This window comes from Paracoccidioides brasiliensis (genome assembly GCF_000150735.1).
Source record: "Paracoccidioides brasiliensis Pb18 unplaced genomic scaffold supercont2.1, whole genome shotgun sequence".
Lineage (NCBI taxonomy): Eukaryota > Fungi > Ascomycota > Eurotiomycetes > Onygenales > Ajellomycetaceae > Paracoccidioides > Paracoccidioides brasiliensis.
In genome coordinates, this window is record NW_011371358.1 from 959661 (window position 1) to 974042 (window position 14382).

At 45.1% G+C, this 14382-nt stretch overlaps 6 protein-coding genes across 6 annotated transcripts; 3 read left to right on the forward strand and 3 right to left on the reverse strand.

The window, feature by feature from the left end:
- Positions 1–60: 60 nt before the first annotated feature.
- PADG_11078 (uncharacterized protein) lies at positions 61–705 on the forward strand (the record flags this gene model as incomplete). The annotated part of the gene is made up of 1 exon (XM_010758379.1): positions 61–705. One exon carries the CDS (start codon positions 61–63, stop codon positions 703–705), a length of 645 nt encoding a protein of 214 aa, XP_010756681.1.
- A 901-nt stretch (positions 706–1606) lies between these two features.
- On the reverse strand, positions 1607–3408 carry PADG_00291 (uncharacterized protein; the record flags this gene model as incomplete). Its single annotated transcript, XM_010757985.1, has 2 exons — positions 1607–2443; positions 2530–3408. The coding sequence occupies 2 exons, from the start codon at positions 3406–3408 to the stop codon at positions 1607–1609; spliced, it is 1716 nt and encodes a 571-aa protein (XP_010756287.1).
- A 2329-nt stretch (positions 3409–5737) lies between these two features.
- On the forward strand, positions 5738–6528 carry PADG_11079 (uncharacterized protein; the record flags this gene model as incomplete). Its single annotated transcript, XM_010758380.1, has 4 exons — positions 5738–5786; positions 5889–6044; positions 6144–6308; positions 6410–6528. 4 exons carry the CDS (start codon positions 5738–5740, stop codon positions 6526–6528), a joined length of 489 nt encoding a protein of 162 aa, XP_010756682.1.
- A 194-nt stretch (positions 6529–6722) lies between these two features.
- PADG_00292 (uncharacterized protein) lies at positions 6723–8720 on the reverse strand (the record flags this gene model as incomplete). Its single annotated transcript, XM_010757986.1, has 1 exon — positions 6723–8720. The coding sequence occupies one exon, from the start codon at positions 8718–8720 to the stop codon at positions 6723–6725; it is 1998 nt and encodes a 665-aa protein (XP_010756288.1).
- Positions 8721–9569: 849 nt separating this feature from the next.
- Positions 9570–13145, reverse strand: PADG_00293 (linker nucleoporin NIC96; the record flags this gene model as incomplete). The annotated part of the gene is made up of 5 exons (XM_010757463.1): positions 9570–9893; positions 9976–10730; positions 10812–11793; positions 11879–12554; positions 12637–13145. 5 exons carry the CDS (start codon positions 13143–13145, stop codon positions 9570–9572), a joined length of 3246 nt encoding a protein of 1081 aa, XP_010755765.1.
- Positions 13146–13530: 385 nt separating this feature from the next.
- PADG_00294 (cytochrome c oxidase assembly protein COX16, mitochondrial) lies at positions 13531–14040 on the forward strand (the record flags this gene model as incomplete). The annotated part of the gene is made up of 2 exons (XM_010757987.1): positions 13531–13857; positions 13960–14040. 2 exons carry the CDS (start codon positions 13531–13533, stop codon positions 14038–14040), a joined length of 408 nt encoding a protein of 135 aa, XP_010756289.1.
- Positions 14041–14382: the final 342 nt, after the last annotated feature.

Sequence of the window (14382 nt, forward strand, 5' to 3'; positions counted from 1 at the left end):
AATTTGGAATCTTCAAATCATGATATATTAATTATATTCATTTAATAGTTCTCCGATGCCATGCGCCTTCTCAATTTCTATCAACTCTGGCTAGATAATCTGTACCCGCGTGCGAAATTTGCAGATGGACTCGCCATAATTGAGAAACTGGGCCACTCGAAACGGATCCAGATAATGCGAAAAGAGTGGATTAATGAAGGGAAACCGAAATCCCACGCTAATGAAAGGGATATAGACGAAGAGATAGGAAACCACGCGAGTCAGCCGCCAGCTGCGAACGATGTGACCATGACTAACTACGAGGATGCGCGGAACGGAAGAAACAGTGAATTATTTCCCACGAACACAAATACAAATGCCACACGGCAAGATGACCAAGATCATTGCAAGGGCGATGATATGCTGGACAATCAAGTATCATCCATATTAGGCACAGGAACAAAAATTCCAGGTCACATGTTTAGCAATTTTGGAAAGGAGGGAAGCTTATTTGTTGGAGGTGATCGAGATAACGAAGTCGATAAACCAACACCAAATGTTGAAAATGGGCCTGAATATGACGAACTAGAGGCTCTCTTAGCTGAGACTGAGGGTGGTGGCATGCCTGCTGCAGATCCAAAATCAAGTTCGGGTTCAGGTTCGGGTTCAGGTCCGCCACAAGGGGCTTTTGATGATTTAGATGCGATGGACAATTATGACTTTTAAGTACTCCGTATATTTTTAGCAATTAAATATTACTCATGGATGAAGATTTGGATAACATTGATAATAAGATTCCATCACAGGGGCTTTTGAACTTGATGCTAGCATGAAGATAAATGCAGAGAAGAAAAATGAGTTAAAAATCATGGAAGTCTTTGCAGAGTTTGTTTTATTCTACTTGTTGGATTGGTGATGCTCATCATGCTTCCTTAATTCAATTCCACCATTCTCACTGGAGGAAGAACAAGGACAAGCATCACATCACAAGTGTACAAAACAACATCTGCCAAATGGTCCAAACTCTCCCATTTAGAATCTCAAACAGTGAAACACAGGTTCAAACAAAAACAAAGGAAGCAAATTGGAAGAGAACTAGGAGCTGAAATACTAACCATGCTAAATAGAGGCCAACATCCATTGTGAAAACATAGTAGAAGACAGGTCAAACAAATAAAAGAAGAAAATCTAATAAAGGAGTATGAGTACCACAACACGACAGGTAGAATAACAATACAGATAATCAAGTCAGGCAAACAACACAATTTCTCACATACAAAAATAGCAAAAATTTTAGGAAATCAAAACACAAATATATGATGAAAAGAAACCTTGAACCTTCAAACTAACACAGAGATGGGGGGGGAGGAAACAACACATTACAAGCTTCACTGAAGAAAAACAACCCTTGACAACAGACGTAGAAATAAAAAAGTCAGAAAGATAACCAAAACACACCCATGTAAGACAAATATGACGAAAATTGAAACAAAAAGGATGTTGAAAACCTCCATCCTTCAAACTAAGAAACAGAGTGCGGAACAGACATACAAATCTTCCCAGATCAAAATCAGCCTGTAAAAAAATAACGCAACTGTAAATGATAAAAGGGAAAGAGAAAAACAACTTAAGATTCAGCAGGCAGATGAGCAATCTCAGTAAAAATAGAAAACTGGCCACCACCATCCGCCCAATTCAACTTCTTCCCACGAACAGCAGTATTTTCAACAATAGAAGCAACTTCAATATCCTCATCATTCCCTTGGCCAGTCTGATAATTGGCCGAAAACCCCCAAGACCAAGCATGCCCATCCTTATCGATGGCAATAGAATGATCACTCCCAGTAGCAACATGACATGCGTCAACACCCGGGATAGCAGTAGGCGTAACGAGGATGCGAGGCTTATTCCTATCGTCACGAATAATAGACTCTTCAGGCAACGAGTCGATCTTCAACCCAGTCTGAAACCCATCAAGACGGCCAAATGCAAGACACTCGCCTTTAGCGGTTAGGGCAAGAGAATGATGGGACCCGCCGCAGACCTGGACGACATCCTTGTCCAACAAGGACTCGACGACGGCAGGGTGTAGGACGGCCGCGTCACTATCACCGGCGCCCTGGACAATGCCAGTCTCTCCGAAGCTGTTGAGGCCCCACGCGTAGACCTTGCCGGATTTGTGGATGGCGAACGAGTGGTAGGAGCCGCAGCCTAGACCGACCATGTTTTTGGGAAGGCCGAATTCGCGCGGCTGGAGGCCGTTGAGTTTGTTGCGTTCGATGATGCGGCGACCCAGCTGATTCTGCTGGCCTGAACCCCAGGAGTAGACGGACCCTTTGTCATTCAAGGCCAGGACGTGGTTGGCACCGCAAATGATGGTTTTGATCTTTGTCAATGTTGTAATGAGGGTCGGGGTCCGTTGGACTTTGGTATTACTGTCGAAACCCAAGATGCCATCATTGCCCTAGTTGGTGGGAGGTGCGTTAGTTACATGGATTTTCCTTAGAAACGACGTAGTAATTGCGCTGGAGAGTGTGAAAATTGACTTACTCTGAACGTACCCCAACCGTAGACTGTGCCAACATCAGTGAGCGCGAAAGATGCACTATCACTAGCACTGACTTGGACAAAAACTGTATCTTTGGGGAAATACTCAGATGGAACAGCAGTAGGAGTGCATTCGCGTGGGTTCAAACCACTACCACTATTCGAATCGGAATCGGAATCATTCGCATCATCTTCAATATCTTTCATCCCGCCATCCCATATAGTATCACGCCCCAACGCGCCCTGGTCATTGACACCCCAGGTCAAAATCTTGTTATCATGAGTAAGAGCAACACAATGCATGCCACCTGCGGCAATCTGGACAACACCAACAGTATCCGCACGGAGGTGCGGGTTGAGACGGGGACGCTTCACGTCGACTACGTTCTTTGCGGCACCAAGGCCAAGCTCTCCAGAGCTTCCTTCGCCACAAACATAGACGTTCAATCGTTGTGAAGGGGGCTGGTTGATGACCACTTTGGCTTTGACGACGGGGCCTTTAACGACACGGGGTTTCTTGGGTTCGCGCGGCACGACATCATCTACGACAGGGGCCTTGCGCTTCTTGTGCGACTCGTTTGAGTCAGTTGGGGGAGAAGAAGACATGCCATTCAACTTGACGCTGTCAGTTTTCTCAAGGGGCTCTACCACCTTCTTGGGACGCCCTGTTTTAGGCTTTGGAGCGGTTGATGCAGTCGCTGAAATCGCTGAAATCCCTACATTCACTGCAGCTTGAGCTGCTTTGGTAGGTTTCTTCTTAGAGGCAACAGGAGCAGCTGGAGCAGCTGAAACAGTTTTTTTGGTTACTTTTGCCTTGCTTGCCTTGGTGGCTGGCTTTGAAATAACGGACATCGCAGCAGCAGTGGGCTTTTTGGGAGCCATAACAGCAGCTTCTGAGAAGGCTGGTGGTAAGGAAAAAGGAGGGCCGCTAAGACGAGTGCAGAGTATGGAGGGATTGTAAGAGGGTTCTCGAGGAAACACAGCAGAAGTAATGGCAAAGAGGGAAGTGGCCGGTGAGAAGATAAAGGAAGAGACAGGAATTTACGGATTTGACGGATTCGAGGTTGGAGTTTGGAACTTGTTTGTGTTGGTGTCGTGTGTTCCTTGTTTAATATTTCATATTCTTTTTTTTGTTTGAATGGTACGCTAGGGGCAAAGCGGGGATTATGTCATCACGGCGGCTAAATAACTAACTAGTTAACTAGTTAACCTAGCTAATAACTCACACTAACCAGTTAACTAATGAAATTCAACAAGCTAATTAGTGAGACAACAGACAACTTCCTCTTCATTTCATTGTGTTTATAAATACAACAACCACATAGTTAAGAAAAATAGATTAATTATATTAAGAATCATTTCTAAATCAACTTTCACACATATGAGCAGTATGTTCTAGTATGTAACATGCCATGCACTGAGATTCTATGTTTTTATGATTGAGAGTAAGAATTTTCATTTATTTTTTTTCTACTTTTTTTCACTTTTTGTAAGTGATTTACTTTTTTTGTAACTTTCAAAACACTCTTTTAATCTATATATATAATCTCTTTTTCACTATGTATTTATTTTACATTGACAGTATTTTGATTTTTGATTTTATTTATTAGAAAAGTATTTTTATGATATAATTATTTGAACTAATTACAACACAAATGCTGATTGATACGTACAAGCAATTGAATAGATAAGATAAATCATATCTGATTCTCTTCTAATAAGATGGGCGGATGCTCTGCTATATATACACACTATAATCACTCTATATGGTAGGAGTGATCACATAGGATAGGAAATATAGGAGAGATTGGGGCCTCTGAGTGGATTAGAGAGGGGCGAATAGAGAGCGGATACTAATATAGGAAGGGGCGGAAGAATAGAGGCGGAACACCACAGGTAATTATAGGGGCGGAACGCCACACTGATAATATGAATTAAAATTAATCTACTATAGCTTCAATCATATTTAATTATTCAGATTGATTTGTTTTAATTCTCAATTATTTATTTATATTCAACTGCTTATTCATTTTATATTTAAATTCTTAGTTTAGTATTCTTCATACAGATATTTAATTAATTGAGTTAAAACTTTTATCTTATTTAATTTTGATTTTAAATTAAGTTATGATAGAACTAAATGAACTTTACATATATTATAATATATTTTTGAATCTATTTAGTTTACTACTTTAATTGTTATATATTATGTAATAAAATTATAATTTAAAAGATTTAAAAACTATATATCAGGGTCCAGTATAAATAATATGGAGACAGCTCGATCGTAACAGCAGCCGTATGGAGGAGGAAGAGTTTAGCCAATTGAATATACCTATGTTCTTGCTCGGCACGAAACAGGGATAACCCCAGGGATATCACCAACACGCATCTGAGGGAAGTAAAACAGGGAAACAGCATAAAAGCCACAGAAGTCATCCTTCTGGCCATTTTTGGATCTGTATCTGCTCATAGGTACCCAATAATCGACACAACCTAAAGCATCTAAAGTTGTCAATAGAAGACAATCTTCAACAATGATGAGACGCCCCGCAAATCTTCCTAAATTCTCCATGCTTCCCTTGAACAAGACATGGGTTTGTATGGGAAGAATGATCAACTGGGGTTCCTGAATCGGCAAACAGATGCCATCGGGGCAGAGGCGGCAAAGACGGAGATCAAGACTGGTGTGAGGAGAGAAAATATCTTTATGAATACGAAAGAGAGATACATTATTATTTCGTTCTCTCGACCTCTTGTCATCTTTATTCACCCCTGAATCATCATTGCGTTATTTCTGAAAAAATAACTTAAATGCCCTCTACAACAATGCTAGAGAATTAACCATTATCTCCATATATATATATATATATATACATGGAGAATTATCCCTAAATTGGCCGTTGGACGCACAGAGCAAGGTCCCTTTCTTCGGGTGTCAAGTGTTCCACAAACAACTCATCGACAAATCACCGTACGGTGAACAATGATATCTGGACTTTTAACACGCAGAGTAGCAGCCAATGTAAGCTCCCCCTTATGCTTCTTCAACCCTCTATCCCCCCATAAATACATCCCGCCATTGGATTGAAGTTTTCCAGAAGGCTACGAATAAGAATCGCTGACGGAACCCTTCTTCATGTGAGTGAATAGGGGACGGACTCTGCACTTTGGCTACCAAAAGGAAAAGAAATTCTATATCAGCGTGACAATGGAAGATATCCATGGTTCGAAAGACAGCACAGTTAATGGCATCCAGGGTAAGTATGCCAGCAAAGTGAACAGGGAAAATGTCCTATCTACAGATAGCTAACACCCCCTTTCCTGCCGTCTTCCAACCTGGGCTGAGAAAGGAATTGTAGGCCGTGGCATCTTGCTCGATTTCCACAGATGGGCACCAACAAACAACATATCGACTGAGGTGTTCAAGAAAACCTCCATTCCACTGAAATATCTCAAAGCCGTTGCGACAGTCGCAGGGGACAGAGATAAAGTTTGGAGACATACTTATCATTCGAGTTGGTAGGTTGTAACAAAGAATTGACAAAATAATTCACTGCATTTGCATTTATTCTGCGTTGCCCATCAGATTGCTAAAGGAATATTTGAACATCTAGGATATATGCAGGCGATTAAACAATTACCAGATGACGAGCTGGTTAGGCTCGCGAAAAGGACACCACCAGAGCTGATCCGGGGTAGAAGCCAGTTTAGAGATACTGGAATGATCTGGGAAAACTTTTCCGCTGCAGAAGGGGACCATTCGTCCTTCGATGCATATCGTAAGGTCCTTTTCTCCCCAAACCTCTGCAGATGTACAATAGAATATGTAGATAATAGCTGATTGCACATATTCAACTTCAATCCGACTCCGAACCAACAGCACCGGCAGACTGGAGCATGCATGAAGTGCTCCTTGCCGGCTGGGGTTGCCCCATCAGAGAGTTGTTTTGTCAGAGGATGCGGACGGCAGAAAAGATGGTCGTTCTTCATTGCGAGTGAAGTATGCAATGTTCCCGGTGAGGTTGCAAGGTAAGAATGAAATTCCCGTACCCAACGCTTTTCCAGGAAAACGAACATATCTGACACCTATATATATATATATATATATATATATATATATATATAGTCCGAATAATCTGGCGATCTTTTAAAAAAGAAAGAAACACCAATGCTATAACCCTAAGAAAAAGGTATCATGAATTTCCTTGTGTATTTTGTTGACAATTTTCTTGTGCATTTCCCTGCACATTTTCCTGAGCAACAGCCTCAATCCCCGGAAGGATGGGCGCTGGAGGAGGACCGCGTATCTTTCCGCATAAAACAACGTCTTTACCCAGTGACTGCCACCTAATATCACGGGGATCAAGTGCACTGATCGCTTTACCTGTTCCGTCCTTCTTGGAATCGGGACTGACTCCAACCCCACCCCGGCCCAGGAATGTAGGAGCAACAGTAACTATAAGAGAGTCCACAAAATCCACATATTCGGGATTTAACAATTCACTAATCACCGTTGCTCCCCCTTCTATCATGACGCTGTTTATGCCCTCAGTACCCAAAGCGCGTAAAATAGCTTCCCACCTAAGCCGCCAGCTCTGATTATATTCCACAATGCGTAGATAATCACCTCCATGAGTCTTGAGCCGTAGGACTTTAGCAGGCTGGATGTTCGCACCCGGCGAAACGATGATCCATGGTGCCTTGCCTTTCCCTTCTTTCGCGGTCCTTAATAGCCGGCACTCAGGGTCGGCCGACCATCTCCCCGTCGGATCTACAATAATTGGTCTAGGTTGCCACATCTTGCCCAACCCGCCAAACCCTCCTGAACCTTCCAATCGACAGTTTAAGCCTGGGTTATCTGCCATGGCAGTCCCCACTCCTATTAAGATGGCATCATGTCGAGAGCGCAGATAATGTGTCATCAATTTGGATTCAGGACCGGACAAGGCCGTTTGCACGCCGGGGAGAAGTGACACCCTCGCATCCATGGAAGATGCATACGTTAAAGTGACGAATGGGAATTGCCGACCGTTCTCATGCCGTGGTAGATATGGCTGTAGAAAGTCCAGAGAATATGTTGGGAATGGTAGAGCATCGGGAGGCAGCTGGGAACGAGGAAGTTGGAGACGAGCAGGTTGAGACTCGAATTGAGCGGTCCCGATGCCATTTGGGAGGCCTAGCAGCGGACCATGAGTACGCACCACACCATGACCCTGCTGGAAATGGTAACCCTGATGTTCTTTCAATTTCACATCGGGATGTGACACGCGCCATTTGGCAGAGACGTTGCGGACGTCAGTAACGGTAAAAAATTTCCCACCAGCTGCCAGCAGCTTCTCAGGCTCCTCGCGAAACTTCGCAAATATCGACGACGGCAGATAACCCTTCTCAGCTTCCTTCCTACAGAAGTCCATGAGCCCTGAATTCCTCTTTACCTTATCGATGTGATCCAGATCATGCGAATGCGTCCGACTACTCCTGCGCGTCTGTGAGATCGTAACTGCAGAATAAGCTCCGTCGAACTTCACCACTTTCATCTGCACGTTGCACTGGTTCCCTTCCCTAACTTGCTTCTTCCTAGGCTTCTTCCCTTCAGGCAGCGGTCTCCGCTGTGTGGGTCTGCATGTAGGCCTCCGTAAACGACACATGTAATAATCAGTAGTTGTGAGGCCATCCTTGGTGGAGTTTGACCTCTGTTTCACCCAAACATTGTCTATAAACGGCCAGTAGGTGTTGAACTCATCCACGCTCATTTCCACCGAATCCTTCAGCTCAAACAGAACCTGCCTGATCCATCCCAGGTTTGGCGGGTTGTTGAAAAGGCTATAATAATCTGGGCCAGCGGACGTGGGAGGATTTGCCGGCGTAGCAGGTTGTTCAGTAGATCCTGCTGCTGGCTCTGCATTTGGAGTTGTTGTTGCTTGCTGTGGATTGGACAACAACTCTGCAGACTGTGCAGACTGTGCAGACTGTAAAGACTGTGACACATGCTGTCCTGGTTCGGCCTCAACCTGTGCCTTTATATCATTCTGAAGTCTTGAGTCATCATCCTCAACATTACTGTCCATATCTACATCTGTGGAATTCTCCACCCCAGCAACTAATGGTCCCGGTGTCACATGCTGCTCTGGGAAATTCGAAACAGGTGACTGAGGGGAGGCAGAAGCTGTGGCCACACCATCTTCATCCATTACTAGCTAATGTCCGATATATGTGTGAGGTCGAGCAAAGGATGTCGGTAGATTGGGATACTCTTTTTAAGGCAAAATAGACGGAGAGGCGAGTTCTATGAAAATTTAGCCGGAATAATCCTTGGGGCTGGTAACGAGAGTTTCGGCGCAGGGAAAGCTGAAAGGTACAGAGAAGTGGGAGACTGCGATTGAAAATAGGTAATAGTGAGTGTGAATCTGGATTATAATGCTGGCGGGTGCGAAAACCACGGCTTGGAGAGAGCTGGATGGGTGGCTGGCAGTCAATTGAAATTTGAGGAAAGTTTCTTTAATTTAAGCTCGGAAAGAAAAGTTGAGATGGATGCGACTTGAGGCTGGCAAAAGAAGTTGGCCCAAGTGGGAATTCGCCAAGACCGAACTAAAGACTTGTATGACGGGCATAGGTAGGTTTATGTTAATATTTTTCATATTGATATCAATATCTCAATCGTTTTCGAAGAAGCAGCAAAATCTCTGTTCTGTTGGAACAATCAGCTATAAGGCGGTTTCGGGGAATCTAGTGTCTGCGTAGACAAATATGCTGCATCCGCAAGCTCAAGCCATGCCCAAGACCTGAGAAGATGGAACTACTTAATAAACAATGCTGAAAGGAGTCAATTGTTCCCCCCCTACTTCTTCTCATTTTTCTTGCAGTTCTGGTAATGATATATCCTTTTCCAAAGCCCTTCTAGCTAGACATATAGCTCAGCCATTCGCACTCCATGACAAGAGTAAAAATTAAAAAAAAAAATAAAAAATAAAAAAATAAATAAAAAATAAAAGGAAAAATCCTTTTTATCTAGCACATAATCCAATATACGTTATCTTCATTTATAACCCAATCTCTCCACCAGCCTTAGCCAACATCTCATAAACCCGCGGCGGCAACTTATACTTAATCATCCCCGCGAAAACCATCAGATCCTTCGCCATCACCAGCAGCTCATCCGCAAGGCTCTGTCGCATGTCATTCTCATACGCACTTTGCTGAAGCTTCTCGCGTTCCCGGCCGATACACATCATACTCCACATGATCAGTTGGCCCGTGTTCCTGGAAATGACGGGAGGAAGGGCCGGGAATGCCTGCGCTGCGCTGCGGATGTATTGAACAGAGCCCTGAGCACGCAATGGGAGGATTTGGAGGTCGTTGATGTTCTGTTGGCATCAAATGTTAGCGTGCAAAAACAGTGTTATTTTGCTATACCCCGAGATTTGCAATGATGGGAGAATAACTTACGTCAAGTGCCTGAGCCCATTTCCCAGCTTCAACATTAGCCTTGGCGTCCATAGTCTGCAGCAGCAATCCACAGGCGTCCCTGTTGATTTGTTGGATTCTCTGATAGTAGAGCGCATTGGTATTATAGAGCCCAATCATATCCTTCGCCAGCACAACCGGGTCGTCCACAGCTGTGAGACTAAGACTGCTCCCCGGTTCAATTTGGGGGGGCGTCTGTTGACCCTTCTGCACCTGTTCCTGTCCCTCCTGCGTGGTTCGGGGTTTCAGAGGCTGGAGCTTCATTGCAGATTCACCCAAGTCCACAGCAACAGCATCCGAAAGGGCCCGGTTGATTATAGAGATGACATTGTCATATTCTTCAGCTAGGTGGTATAGCAGAACGGCATCTGTGATTAGCCCCTTATCGTCGGCAACAGCCGCAGCTTGAACCGTGATCGTCTTCAGGAACTCTTCCTGGTCAATCAGCTTGATAAGTTTAAGCCGTTCCTCTATTATTCCCTTGATTCTAGTGCCGTTAGAACGGATGTCCCCAAGAAGGATGGCAAAGTCACGGGTTTCCAGTATGAATTCTCTTAGAGCTTCGTGGCAGACTGAAGCTTGGGATTTGCCAAGTTCGCCTGGGAGATCGGCATTCAGGCATATAAGAGTGAAATAGTCGACTGCGGCCTCAACATAACCGGTGCGGAATTCTCTAGTATACTGAGTGATGAGTGAGGCGAAGTTGATTTGAGGAACTTGCTTCGTGCTGAAGGACACTGTTTCACACGATTATTGGTTAGCAAGCATAGGGACAATTAAGAAGAAGATACAAAAGGATGAGGACAACAACTACTTACAAAGTTCATCACCAGAGGTATAAAAGTCTGAAACGTGAAGTAGGCCATAGAAATCCAACGCAATGGCAAAGTGCACAGCGCTAATTGGGGCATGGTTCGCAAGACACGCTACGGCCTGTTCGAACATTCCTCCAAGGATTTGAAGGAGGAAGAATGTCCCATAACCACCGGGCCCGTCTTGATCCTTTCCAAACACCCGCTGTCCAATTTCAGCAATGTCACTTTGAATGTCCTCCAGTCCAAAGAGTTCACCGGCAACTTCTTCCGCTCGACTATCTTCCCGAGCAAAGACGAACTGCAACCACATCCAATCCTCGACACCCTGACCTATACCTTCAAAACGGCGTTGGGTAAGGTCACAGCGGCCGATGATTTTATAGCATGCCATACGATATGGGTCAACTGTGTTCTCGGGTGCATTGCGGAGTCGCTGCTGATACTCTCCATTAATCTTCTGCTGAAGATCCCGCTGAAGCCTTCGGTTCTGTGCATAAGTTGTCATGTAGGTGACGAATTTGTGATCAAGTGACCGGAACCCTGGATCCTGGCTGACATATTCTGCAGCTTCTTTTACAAAGCCACATCTGAGCAGGTAAAAAATGAGAATCCAGCAATAATCCTGACCAACCATCTGGAGCTCCGTGCCATCGGGGGCAAGGTCCTTTCTCGCGGCACGAAGACGAATATATGCCCGGATCTTGTTAGTTATGGATGGGATTCCACCAAGTTGGGCTTCACGGGGATTCTTAGCGATGATGGATTCGACTTCTTTATAGAACGACTGTTCCAGAAACTTCCGCGAGCCTTCGATGATTCTCTTTCTCATCTTCGTCGCCCCAATCGAATGCGTGGAATCATCCAAGTAGTCATTGGCAAACTGTCGCTCTTTGAGAACGTCAGGATCCGAAAGACTACCAGCATTTGGGCTTTCATTTACAATGCTAATTAAAGCGTGATATGCGTCAATCAGCTGTCGTGGGATCTGGGGAGGGGAGGGGCAGTTAAAAAAGGGACACGTTAGAAGCAAGCATAAAATTGTGTACAGAAGGGGTGAGAAATTCACATACATCTCCCCCCGCAACACGCTCAGTTTCAGCAAACTCATATAAAATCGGGAACACCCTTTCTTGAAGCCTTGCCTCATTGAGAGCCTGAACTTTCATCGCAAAATATCGAATCTTTTCCCTCAAGAATCGAGAATCTGCAGATTGAATGCTCCCACTCCCGTCATTCTTCATAATTGAATCAACAAAAGATTGAGGGCTTCTTGCGCTAACTAAAGGAGACCCTATGACAGATTTCCCCAGAGCCGACCGACCAAACACGCTCCGTCTGGCACCAGATTTTCCGCCCCGTGACATATCCAGCCCCGACGGCGTCGAGAGGCCAAAGGCCCCTGTCCGACCAAACGCAGCCCGGTACGAAGAATCAGCCTTCCCACATGCAGAGCCATCCCAAAGCGTTAAGCCAAAGTGTTCATAGATCTTTTGACGTTGCTCATCCCAATTAAGATTTACTTTATCCTCGAGAAAAATATCGAAATCCTTACGGACACGAGAAAGACTCTCAGCAATCATCGCATCTCTTCCACGCTGTTGAGCCTGTCGTAGAAATTTTTGATTGTCCGGGTCGAATGCATCAGTTTGCTTGAATGGGCTGCCCTCTGTAGTTTGCGTGTCGAGCATTTTTAAATCCTGTAGAATTTGACCCGGAGATATACCAGATGCAGCTAAGGAGTAGTGTCTAAAAAACAAAATCGACATGTTAGCAGAATGTTTCACTACCGCTTTATATAACTGCACGAAAAATGAAACGTGTGCTTTACGCTTTGCTGCTAGGATGTTCTAACTGTGCCCCAGCCCTGTCCCGCTCACCAGCAGCTCCCATGCCTCTCGCTGCTCTCCGAATATCATCCAAACCCAGCTGGAGATTGGGCAGATCGGAAGAATTAACACCCCCCATAAACAGATTGGGGCGCTTCTTCCCCCGCTCTAACAGGCTACTAAAGTAGGCAGGTTGAGTTGGCTGCGCAGCGGAAACGGAGGGTAGTGTTGATTGTGTTTGAGTCTGACCCAGGGTCTGGGTCTGGTTCAGGGTCTGCGCGCCTTGCTGGGTCCCCAAATAAGATGATCCTGTATTTCCCTGTACATTGCTTTGGCCAAAGGAGGGGGTATTTGCCATAGTCGACTGGCCGAATGGAGAATTTGTGGTTGCTGACTGGCCGAACAAAGGATTTGTCGCCTGCCCAACAGTGGGAAGGTTTGAGAATAGACTAGGAGGTTGCTGCTGCTGCTGTGCCGAAGCACCTCCAAAGAGATTTGAGCTTTGGAACATTGGCGAGCGCTTCTGTGATACGGGGATTACAGGGCGAGACTGGGGGTGATGTATGTTGACGGGGGATGCGAAGTGCAAAAGACTGAGGCGTCATAGAAGAAACAAAAAGTTGATATGAAGCTTCCCAACTGCTTTTGGATGTTTACGACGGATCAACAGTTTCGCCGAGAAAGCGGGTTCCTGGGCTCAAAACTCTTTTTGGTCGACTGCAGCGCAGTAATAGATACTTTCGACTTCATTTTCAATAACAGAGGGACAGAAATTATACCAATTGCGATATATAGCTAGTATTAGTTTCATAAATTGAAGCGAAATATTAAATTTAGAAATACCGACAGCCACCCCCTCCCCCCAAACAAAAGCACTATCCAAGGCCATTTTCAACATGGTGTTCCAAGCCAAACGTTTCCGCCCCTCCAACTCCTTCGGCTCAACCCTCAGTGAACGCCTGGGTGCCAAATACCGCGCAAACCTCTCCAAACACCCCTTTCTCCTCTTCGGCCTCCCATTCATTAGCGTCATTATTGCAGGTTCTTTCGTCCTCACCCCAGCAACTGCAATGCGGTACGAACGGTTCGATCGGAAGGTGCAGCAAGTGAGCCAGGAGGAGGCTATGGGGCTTGGTCTCAAGGGCCCGGAAGGCGATGACGGGGTGCAGATTAAAAGGAATCCACGGCGGAGGATATTGGGGAGTGAGAAGGAGGAATATTATGTTCGTGTTTTTCATAGTTCATTTTTCATCTATCTCAATTCTGTTGTCCTTCTTTCCATTGACTTGATATTATGTATAGAATAATTGCTAACGACTGTACAGAAACTCATGGCCAAGGATCTGGATAACTGGGAACAGAAACGAGTTAAGCGATTCAAGGGAGAACCGGATGGCAGATTATAATTCGGCAAATTCTCGATACATATCGCATCTATTCGATGCGAAAAGTCCATCTCTCACTCTCCGTCTTTGGCAGAATATTAAGCCTCCACGTTCACTCTTTCCTGCAAAGTCGTATATGCCCCACTATCACTATTTTGTGTATTTTTCTTTATCATAATTCCCCCGCCCCGGTGCATCTCTTTCCCTGGGGTTTGGCCAGTCTCCATGCGATACAAATCCTCAACTCCCTCCCCTCTTCCATCCTACCCACTCCGAGCCACGGACGTCCCATCAATCGAAAATCAGAGCCAAGATGTAGCTGTTCGGTCCATTAACTGGGGTACCACAAGGCCGGCTGGGTGG